Source organism: Amphiura filiformis, chromosome 10 (genome assembly GCF_039555335.1).
Source record: "Amphiura filiformis chromosome 10, Afil_fr2py, whole genome shotgun sequence".
In the NCBI taxonomy this organism is placed as follows: Eukaryota; Metazoa; Echinodermata; class Ophiuroidea; order Amphilepidida; family Amphiuridae; genus Amphiura; species Amphiura filiformis.
Window position 1 is genome coordinate 62,874,939 of NC_092637.1, and position 11,983 is coordinate 62,886,921.

Here is an 11,983-nt window from a genome sequence, read left to right on the forward strand (position 1 = left end):
CTCGCCTTGATGCTATAGGTGTTGATTGGTATATTAGGCCTGAGGGCTCATCATTTTGTCTAGATGATTGAAGTTCTCAATTTCGGAATCCCGTCTCCGGATCTCGGTTTGCGACGCTTGGCGTTCTTTGTGTATAATTTGCTTCAGTACGTCCACCTTTGCTTGTACCTCTTTGCACATATTGGAAAATGATAAATTCAATTTCGCTCTCTCCTCTAGAGATGCATCTAAAGACTCTCTGAGAGCATCTATTTCTGCTTTTGCCTGCCTGAGTTCGTCACTTGCATTTTCTTGGGCTTCTTCCAGGGCTGCTATGGCAGTTTCTTTCTCCATAGTAGCGTGTTTTTTCTCTTCCATTGCCCTCTCTGACTCTTCATTTAGGGCTGCCAATTCACCGTTGGTGTTCTTCTTTCTGGGCATGATGAAGCGTGTTTTTAAAAAGTTCAAATATCCCACTTAGCTGCCACCAATGTTGCGTTCTTCGGAACGGCAATGTTGATTTGAAAATAATACACTGGACAGATTTTTTACTTGTATCACTCAGTCAGTTATTTTATTAGCAAGGTATAGAAGTTACTCTCTTTAAACACAAATCAAGAATGAATCTTACATTACAAATCTCAGTCCTTATATAGTAATATGCAAATAACCTGCTCAGACATAACATGAGCAACTACAATAACTCAGAGTACTTATGGGTATGTAATTACTTGGTCAGTCATAACATGAGCAACTACAATGGCTCAGGGTACTTATGGGTAAGAAGAGTGGTAAGGGTGCTCAGGTGATTATGATAATTAGTACAGAGAGAGAGGATAGGAATAGAGAGAGTACATGGGGAATATGTGGTCATAATATAAGTCTTTAAAAGTAAAACAATGGTAGGGGTCATACGCAAGATCACAACACTATCATGCAGTATCTTTACCCGCAGACATGTGCCCGTGTCATGTGACAATATTGCGTAACGTTAAAGGTTAATACATTTCTTTGACTTCGAAAAAACTGTGTGATTCTATGGCCTAGCGGTCTAAGGCCTTGAGGTTTCTAAGTTGCTGTTCTTGGCGTCGCTTGTTCGAAACCGTGCGTCTGTCACTTTTCTTATGCTGCTTTATTTTCCCAACGTTAGGGCCTAGAAAAACTTATTTATAATAATATTTCTTTTTGTATTATTTATTTATTTATTTATTTATTTATTTATTTATTTATTTATTTATTTATTTATTCATTTTATTTATTTATTTAATGACGTTTTGGGGCTCGAGAGAACGGACACATTTATTTATTTATTTATTTATTTATTTATTTAATTAATTATTTTTCGATTGATTATTTGATGATTGAGTGAGCAGATTTATCGATTGCTACATTAGTTGTGGGATTTTTATTTGATTTTGAATGACATCGTACATTAGTATTGATTTTTTCCGTTAAGCATTATCAAGAATTAATATCACAGGTTTTAGGGCAGATAGAAAGTTGGCTTGGTGATTCAGAACCGGAAGGTGCCGGGTTCGATTCCCACCTATGCCTATTTTTTTAAAGACTTGGAAAATGTTTGCAGTAAGTTTATTTGGCGCGCGATCTCAGTTATTCATTTTCTGATGGCTGTGCCTCTTACAGACACCCTCCCTCTGGAATCCAAACCACGGTTCGCTCATTACACCTCCCTTAAACGACCACTAAGTATAAACTTAGCGCCATCGGTTGTTCCTGGGATATTAGATATAGAGGGCGTCATTCCAAATAAAGAAAGATTATTACTGTAGGACCTATGCTATCGGTTGTGGTGTGATCCATGCTTGACTTCTCGCCTTCCGCAAAGGTCTTGTTATCGCCCTCTAGCGAGTTGTGTCCTCTTTTTGCAAGTTGCTCCTGGAATCCAAAAAAGATAAACATGTGAAGTAAATAGCATAGGATATTATGGAATATTTGAAATTTGTTAGGAATAGTTAAAAAGTGAAGGATAGTTTATATTATTGTGACATTCCATTTAACTGCGAATTGATCACCAATCTCTCATTTAGCATCAACAGCAATTAGAATCCAAGCTAGGATTAAAGTGTGTTTTATTCATGATCATTTCAGCAAACAAGTAATTCAAGTAAATATTAATTAATGTTACGGATCTCTTCATCATCTGCACAGGTTAACAATTGGTGTCCCTCATCTCTGCTTAGGTTAATTCTTCTTTCCATACCAATCATTGAAGCCGAGAGCAGGGTACTCTGTTAACAGAGATGGGGGAAACTGTGTCTCATCACACATATGGTAATATGACTATCAGCTTCAGTTTCTAACACTACCAACGGCGGAATACTTAAGGAAAGTAGAAGCTAGAATATCAGTCTCGTAAAGAGCTTCATAGCGGCGTAAAGCTGGAATGAATATGCAAATAATCTACTGTTTTGCTGGTAAATGAAGTACTGATGAACCTGGGATCCTGGTGTATAATCATGCCAGATCATTGTAGTAAACCTACAATTCAAGCAAATATTAAATAAAGATCATAACAGCGATTCATACTTACATGACATATACATCATCAGGAGTTTTCTTCTTATCGAAGACATCATCCATAACTTCAAATCCGCCCATGTAAACTGAGTGACTTGCAAGCATTTTGTCAAACGTAAGGTATAACTCACGGAAATGCGGCCGATCGTCTGGTTTCTCTGACCAACACTTGAGCATGACGTCATATCTGAAAGAGAATGATGTATGAGATGAATTTGAATAAGGTGTAAACTATTAATTAGGTTACATGCTTAAATTAAACTCGGTTGTAGAACTTGAAACCTGGTAACCAGAATTTAAATGAATGGTAAATACCGCAGATCTCGATGTCGATTGAACAGGCTGCTATATGCGATATGGCCAAGCGTAATCAGTCGGAAGTCGGAAATATTGATTTTGAGATATAGTCAAACAAATGAAAAATTAAAGTATCTTACACATCATTGGGGCAGTTTGTCGGTTTTTCCATGCGATACCCTGTTAGTAACTTGTCTAAGACTGTTTGAGCATCCATGGTAGGATATGGAACTCCGCCGAGGGTGTAAATTTCAAACAGAACAATTCCAAAAGACCATCTGCGAAAATACAAACATAAGGTCAATTCAGCGATTTCCTTATTAGGAAAATCGTAAAAGTCATAAAAATATTTTAAATGTGCTAACATATCCTGCTAGTAGTCATATCTCTACTTATAAGTAGAGGTATTAGCTACATGTATTTGAATGGGGCTCCAACTCTGTCAATACTGCTGTTTTTCTCTTTTTTATTAATTTTAAAAACACCTGACAATGACTTATCCTACACTGTTAAGCAGTTTATACACAATTTTACTTTTTACACCTTCTCTGGAATCACTAAATGGACCTTTTACCATTATAAGGCCAAGAAACAAAAAAGAATGTATGTCTCAGCATGGAAATAGTAGATGAGACGGAACCACAACGAACCATCATCAAAGTTCCAAACACATTGCCGACATGTACATTCACGTTTCTACACACTTCAACCGCTATTGTTATATCATAATCCACGGGATTATATCCCAACACGATGGTCATCGGTGACGTAACATTTCTATATATGACATGACATTTTCAATTCTAAGGCTGCAATCAAGCGACCATACGCTGGCGAAGCCATGGAGCTATTAAAGATGGAGAGGCAATAGATTATGTAACGCATTGTTTACTTGTGCCGATTTGAAATCTGACAAGTTATATTCATCGAAAGGTACCTTTTGTTTGGGACAAAGGGCTTCCGCAATTAAATCGGTAAGCTGACCAGACAGTGTATTAACGCTTTACCTAGCAGGCTACTGTCAATAACCGATCAAACGAAAGTCGCGTGAAAGCGCTTACTAGAATGAAAAGTACCCTTTGTTGTCATACCACCCAAGGGTGTGATTGAGTAGCAGTAAGCACAAAAGGCACACATTAGCCGCTGATGCAGTTCGTTGTCACCCCACTGACTGTAGGTGCTTCATTTAAATAAATTGAATGCGCTTGCTGAATAGCTGCCATGTCTGCATGTCTAGTACTGTATAATGGTAATAGCTACGTATGTATACATGTAACATATAATAAGTATACCGGTATAGGCCTATATAAAAGTTGTTTCACAAATTGACATTTTATTTTATTTTAAGAAGGAGAATGTCATAAACAGTGGCGTACTGAAGGGGGGCAGCTCTTTTGTGAGAGGTCTTAGGGGGGATGAGGGAGGAAGAGGTGGAGGAGGGGACATGAAGAATGAGAGGGGGCTGGAGGAAGGGAGAAAGAGGAAGAAATGAAGAGAAATAAGTAAGTAGAAGTAAATGAATAGAAAGGTAAGGAAAATGATAGGAATGAGAGGGGACAAAAAGTATGAGGGGATGGAGAAGGAAGGGAGATAAGAAGAGGGAGTGATACTTTAGCAAGGAAAGAATAAGTACAGAGAAAGGAAAAGAAAGGAATAACAACTAAATGTAGGCCTTATAATAATTATTATAGAAACTAAACACAGCCCCCCCCCCCCCCCATAAGCCTAACACTAACAGCACTATAGGCAGCCATTCGAAGATGTCAATGCCTTTATGCGTTACGTATTTAAAACGCCCAGTCAGATGTATTTTACACCTGCCAAGCACAAGTCACCCAATTTCGAAAATTGGACGTTGAATGTACACTCTCATGAATATTGATTGGCAACATTTTCCAATATGTACACAAATGTACTCAAATCGGACACAATAGAACAATAGACCATTCAGTGCGCTTGGCGAAGCTACGTAATAAATCGGATTAACTACCATAGCAATAGGTGAAAACAATTTTGAATATATCGCGCTGCACTACAAGCAGGTTGAACTCATCACCTGTGGATGTCTGCAATCGTAGAATGAATACAATACCGGTCTTTTCAAAGATACTAATCTTACAAGGTGCGAGTTTCAGCATGACATGGTTCTATGCAGAGGTACCACGTGAACGTACCAGTGCAGCGCGGTATATTCAAAAATTGTTTTCACCTATTGCTATGGTAGTTAATCCGAATATTACATAACTTCGCCAGCGTATTGCTTATGAACTAAATGCGGCCTTGTGAGCAGGAAAGGGCGGGAAATATGAATGCATTATGGGACAGATCGGAAACAACCGGAACAACTTGTTTTATACCTTTACATTTTAATTAAATTTGGGGTCAGCGAAAATACGATTATCCTTACAAAATGTAAAACTTTTTTAAAGTGCCTTTAGTCGAAAATACAATGTATTTTGATTAAATTTCCCAATATTTGTATCGTTTTGACTTGCTGCAAATGTTTATAGAATCCAGTCTAAATGAACGTTAAAAGTGCGCTTTATCAACCAAGGTCACAACAACCGGTTCAAAATGTGTTTGTTCGCAAAGATTTATCGCTATGAATTTCCAGTTATGCTACCAAATCACGCTAATGGCGGCAATATGAGTGTCCTCAAAAGGGAATTTGTTGAGTCCTCATCCTTTGTAATGAAGAATAGATAAGTGGTATTAGACATGCGATCGATTTCGCTGTGATTCCTTCTCATCTACTATTTCCATGGTCTCAGACATCTGCGCGCATTGCTATGTGGAATCCAATTTAGCGCTTAGCGCTACGCGTTGGCCGTAATTTGTTCCCCATATGTTCATTTTTGATATTTTTCAGTATCGTATAGCGATTCAATTTTGTCTTTTTTGCAGTTTGGTTGTTGTTTTTGTTCACATTTCGCCATGATTGTAAAAGAGATAAAGAAAACTATTCATTGTGTATGTAATTTATATTACTATGTTTCTGTATTTGAATATCAAAAAGTACATAAATATTGTGCCTTAACTTTAACAAAATAAATAAATAAATAAATAAATATCGCATATCGCATAGCTCATTTTCTTTAAAAAAATAAAAAATCGCATAGCACTTAGCTTTTTTTAACAAATGTGTCTGAGACATACTTTTTTTTTTTTTTTTTTGGTCTAATACGTGTTACTTTTAAGAGCACCTAAAAAGCGACAATCACCTCCCACTATTCGACGATATATGCAAATGCATATGCATATGCAAATACATATATTTCTGAGCTCATAAAAGCATTTTTTTGTTGGCGCGCATCCAACTTAATTGTCATATTTCAGCTTGATAACAACATTGTTCAATACAGTTGGGTAAAATCGTTCGTGTAATAAGCAATGGAATGATTTTTTAAGTTGAACCACGTGATCATTGATGAACACCACGTGTTTCAAGTTTACTGCCATATCCCTTTCCTTTTCCTCACTTACACATCACTTTTAATGGTGCATCTTCCGGTAGTATTCGTCTCCAGACTGACCCATTTCACTGCTCTCTTTCTCTCCGGTGCCATTCGTTTATACTCTCTCATGTAGATGTCCTCTGCCATACCAAAATCTGAAATCTTCACAACCAAATCTTTACCGACTAGTATATTCCTTGCAGCCAAATCGCCATGATAGTACCGTGTTTGTGATAAATACTCCTAAGTAAAAAAAATCGCATATATTTTCTTCAGCTTGTTATAAATTATTCTGTCAGAAATAATACAGCAGAGCGACACCGGCCGCATGCACATTATGCATTTCATTTCATATAAAAGTGAATAATTTTGTAAAAGAGGGGAAATTAAAGTTGAGAACGACTCAAAAGCATCTGTATACATTAGCACGATATCACTTTTAGCTGTTTAAGCCTAAAATTTGGTTATACATGATGTTTTGTTTGAAAAACTAATAAATGATCATATCAAACAACCGTGGACAGTCAGGGGTTTACACCCGACTCTTTTTAAAACTGACTGTGATACATGTTATAGGTATGATTCGATCTCTACCTCATGTACCATGGAGAAATTTGGGCTTCCTGGTACTATGAATATCCCTGATATATCAAGTTGAATTTTGGGAGAAATATAATACCACATGGAGCAACATCTGGACTTACCATTCCGCGTGTTATTTGATGTGCAATCTGAAGCTTGGCAACATCAGTCATGTTATAAATAGGATCCGCTGACATATACTCCTCCTAGAAATCAACCATAAATCATTATAGACAATATTAACTTAAAATATTAAGGGATGAAATTAAAACTCGACCGCCGTTTGACAGGCGGTTGCCGACGGTTGAACCACGTTCCATTGTTTAGAACTATAGAAACCGGCTCCAGCCGGACTGAACCGCCGCCCTTGAACTGGCATACAATATTAGGGGCTATCATAATTTTTTCTTTGGTAGGGGGGTCCAACTATATTGGGGGCCATATATTTTTGTAAAGAAAAATAGGGGGTCATAAACGTTTTAATGAATGTAGGGAGTCACAAAATGACCACATTTAGTGTGTTTATTTTATTCAAAAAGCTTGATTTCAATACAATTTTAGCCTGTTTATGTGTATCGGTGGTGGTGGGGAGCAAAAACGTTTTGTTGCCGAAATAGGGGTGATCGCAATTTTATTAACGCCGACTTGGGACCCCACCCCCTTCCGAAGAAAATGATAGCCTCTCAATACAATTATATCTAAATATCTCATAGATAAAAGCGACGATAATATTTATTAAGGATGGACAAGTATTAAGAGGTTAAATGATATGATCCAAAATTATTCATTTCCTCGAATATTCGAAGAATGTAAATAAGATTTTAAATGTTGGGCAAAAAATATTCTGTCCCTACCTACCTCTCTACATCTCCATAAAAAGTGCAGCAGATCTCCATATTCCATAAACTCTGTCACTAAGTAATACGGTTCGTCTACAGTAATGCAGCCAAATATTGACAAGATGTTAGGATGAGATCCTATTTCAATTATCAGCTTGATTTCATCCAGGAAGTCTTCCTTAATTGACTGGTTAGCGTTTTCTTTACAAGTAAAAATGAGACACAATTGAGGAATATTATAAGTTACCAAGCCCCCCCCTCTCACCCCGTTTGTTCACGAAATACGGGTAAACATCTACGGTCTGGTGCCGTATAAAATGATGCCGAAGGTTGTATGAAATACAGCACCAGACCATAGATATTTGCACGTATTTCGTGAGAACAAACAGGGGGTAGCGATGTTATGCTTTAATGAACATAAATTTTATTAATCTTCCGACTTATTGAAGGAATTTAGTTTGATGCCGTGTGTGAAGTATGAAGTGTGTGAGGCTTAGGATATCGCGCGAGTTATGTTACGCATACCCGCGGGTGTTAGGAGGTACGCAGGTAATACTGTTTGTTATCCTTTAGTTGGTAAGAATTTTACAATCGCATTGTCAAACACCACTTGGATAAAAATCTGTATTACCTGCGCGTACCTCTCATTAATAAACAGGCAAGTAATATTTCCCGTATCACAAGCGTTGTCCTAACACCTTCGGCTTCATGGAATACGGTACCAGACCGTAGATATTTTCCCGTACTTCGTGAGAACAAACAGGGGGTAACTAACATTATCCAGAAGTGAGTGACGCCATCTATGACGGCAGTCTATTGAATTTGGAGAGCATTATGCATGATATTTTACACCGTTTTGAATCACATCATATTCTATTCAATTGCCGGTATCATATCGTAGCTCAAAATGTTCTTCACAAATTCATATCAATTGTATAGGGGTTATTCATTGTGACGTCAACGCCGCCATCTTGTTGCTAAGATCACCGCGTTTGACGCTTGGCTGAAGAGGTGCGTCACGTGCTGCGACTTCCGCGTAATCGGGGGCGTGATCTAACGCATGACATGCAGAACGGCAGTACCCACAAGATGGCGGATCCCGCGGAAAAGCCTGACGGCCTCTATTACTTAATCTCAATCTTAACTTAGCTGCAGGAACGTAAGTTTGACACAAGATCACAAAATTGAACTTTGAGGGCTTTTAACGATATATAACTTACTCTTCAATCCTTTTACAGCAACTGGTATGTATTTCGTCTTGTTGCCACCAACACCGAGAGCAAATCCTTTGTATACGACCCCAAACTGACCACTCCCTAACTCATCTTCTATAGTCAACATGGAACGATCCATTTCGAGTTGGGCAAAAACGGGTTCAACCTTTTCCTCCTTTTCCTCTTCTATTTGTTGACACAAAAATATCAATCAGTGAATAAGCCCAATCGCCATTCTAACTTCCAGTTTTTGAGAGCAGTTTTGGGACACTTTGACCTCTGACATATCGGGAAAATTGACGTAATTATTATTAATTTCCTTATTATTGTCATAATGTTGATCATTAAAAATACTAAATAATTAATTTAGAACATACTAATATTTTTTATATTTTAGATTATATTTTGTACGTACAAAAACCCAATATTTCTGAATTTTCTGAAAGGTCAAAGGACAAAGTGTCCCAAAACTGTAAAAACTGTCCTACAATGCATTGCAAACTTCCAATGCCGATTTGGCTTATTCAAATTGTGTTTTAGAAGAAGCATCATAATATGTGGATGAGGACACTCCTTTCCTTTGTTCTGTAAAACATAGCAATTACAGCAGCCAAACAAACACTAAATTTAAGCTGAATAGAAGAGACTGCATTACACATGTAAGCATAAGGAACTTATAGTGTTTTATAACAACTCAGGTCAAGAAAAATCTTACTTCACAAACATGACAAAGGCTTCTTCCGTTTTCAAATAAGGATTGCCACTGATCATTACATCATGATCTTGGTCATTAGTCTTAATGTTAAATGTTAGAAAGTCAAATTTAATTACATTTCGTTGAAAGTATCAACTTTATAAAGAAGCTTTTGAAGAGGATGCACACGACGCATGTTATAATACATTTGTTTATTACCTTTTCAGTGCGTAAACAAGTAAGTGGGGTTTTGATTAGCTGATTGAATACGTCATGAAAAGCTATGAAACGTCGACAAATCATTCGTTAACAATCTGTAACCAGCGCGTGATTTAATCGTGACCCGGTTCTTTATGCGGGATAAACAGGGCCACACGTGCTGGACACTAGTACTATTAGCTATGGACTTACCATGAAAGAGCGTTGATAACGGAATCATTGCGTCGTCATGATTTCTGTTATGTCCCCTTTTCTTTTCTTTTTTTTTTTTGTCCCCTTTTCTTAGTCAAAACTATCACAATCACCACTACAGCGACGATAATAGCTATTAGACCACAGGCTCCAATTGCTATTATCTCTCCGATGGCTAATACGGATTCATTGGCCACGTTGGTGCTTGATGCTGAAGATGGCTTCTGCTTGATGGGTGTTGGTTGCGTTGTAGGAGGGTCTAGTTAAAATAAAGTCAAATCACTTAGAAAGATTACGGTGAATGTAATACGTATTTACCCCATCAGAAGGGGAAGCAATTTTTATTTTAGGTGGACTAAAAGATGGGGTTTATTAATTTTGGCGAGTCAAGAGGGCAAACCAAGCAATACTTTATGTCACATTATTTAACGGCACTTTTCAATATCAGAGAAAAAGATAATCGTACAAAAACGTTCGCATCCCCTACTGGTAATCACGATTTTGAGGAGAGCGTGGTAAATCATGGGATTCAATCGACTTGATGTGGTATTGACTTGGGAACAATCCAGACTTCGGTTCTCCCAATATGTTGTATTTAGATTGGGTAAATGAAGGGATATTAAGCATCCTAGACTGCTGCCCTCATTCGGAATATGTATCCTAGGTCTAGACAATAGGCGGATTAGCGGCCATTTTGTCTTCGACATGATTTTATTCACGTATCCTTATACTTTAGTACACAAATATATAAGTTAACAGGTTTACAATATTAAAATTATATTTTGAATATACAATATATTCTGTAGTAAATCGATCAAAAGACGGTGATTGTTCAGGTATTATATGCTTGATAGAATTAAACTGTCTGACCAGCTAGTATTCTCCTCCGCCGTCAGTGTGATTCCAGACACTCCACGTACCGTGTTGCGAAGGTGGAGGAGACTGTATTGACGAACACGCATGCGTTAAAAAAATATGTACCCCAGGTCGAACAATAGCGTGACGTAGTTTCAGGCATTGTTCCTATGCACTTTCACCCTCCTGGTACTCAGTCGTTACGACCTAGGATACGACTAGAAAACTTTCCGACAATGTTGGTTATGACAACTACCATTGGCCTTTTACAGATCTAGAAACACACTCGTCGCCCAGTACGAAAATATCATATGTACGACGTCGCTTCAATATTAATTATTTTTAACCAAAAAAACAAAGCATTCAAGATATTTTCAATCCTACCTATTTCGCAGTTGACACCATCATATCCACCCACACAGGTACATGTGTATCCATGAACTTCAACTATGCATCTCCCTCCATTTTGGCAAGGGGCAAAAGCACAGCCATTGGCTATAAGATAAACATAAATTACTGAAAATTAGTTTGAGTGGAGCAAACAACAGTGTTATATTATTGGCATAGACAACTACCATTGCTGTTGCTTGGAGTTGGCCTTTTATAGAGCTGAATACACATTCTTAGTCAGTGGGAGTGGTCTAGTTCGTAGACACATTTCTGATTGGACAATCGCATGATTTCGGGTGCCGTTTATCAGGCCGTAGACGACCCCACGTCATCATGCGTCTCGATAATGTGTAACACGCGTGTAGAGGTGCGCGTATGTATCGCGTTGGATGCGTAGACTAGTGCGGAATACGCGAACGCGCTAGCAATACGCGCAACAGAATACGCGAAGTTGTAAACAAGTTTCGTTCATTTTATAATGAGGGGAGTTTTTATGACGGTAACTTAGTTTTTGCTTAAAAAAATTGTTTACAGTTATTAAAATAATATTGAACTGACTAAGAATGAGAATAAACGATAGGAATTTTTATTTTGCCTATCCTCTACCTATGATAGACGACAGGCAGGTCCAATATTTTTATCGTAGTGGATACCGGCTGCGCCGGCATCCACTACTCAAAATATTGGACCTGCCTGTCGTCTATCACACGGTAGAGGATAGGCAAAATA

General features: G+C 37.7%; 1 protein-coding gene across 1 annotated transcript; it reads right to left on the minus strand.

The window, feature by feature from the left end:
• Positions 1–1,347: 1,347 nt before the first annotated feature.
• On the minus strand, positions 1,348–10,074 carry LOC140162352 (fibroblast growth factor receptor 3-like). Its single transcript, XM_072185567.1, has 8 exons — positions 10,010–10,074; positions 8,911–9,090; positions 7,710–7,891; positions 6,974–7,057; positions 6,298–6,512; positions 2,955–3,092; positions 2,531–2,704; positions 1,348–1,875 (listed from the first exon to the last, which is right to left on the minus strand). Exons 1-8 carry the CDS (start codon positions 10,035–10,037, stop codon positions 1,842–1,844), a joined length of 1,035 nt encoding a protein of 344 aa, XP_072041668.1. The 5' UTR covers positions 10,038–10,074; the 3' UTR covers positions 1,348–1,841.
• Positions 10,075–11,983: the final 1,909 nt, after the last annotated feature.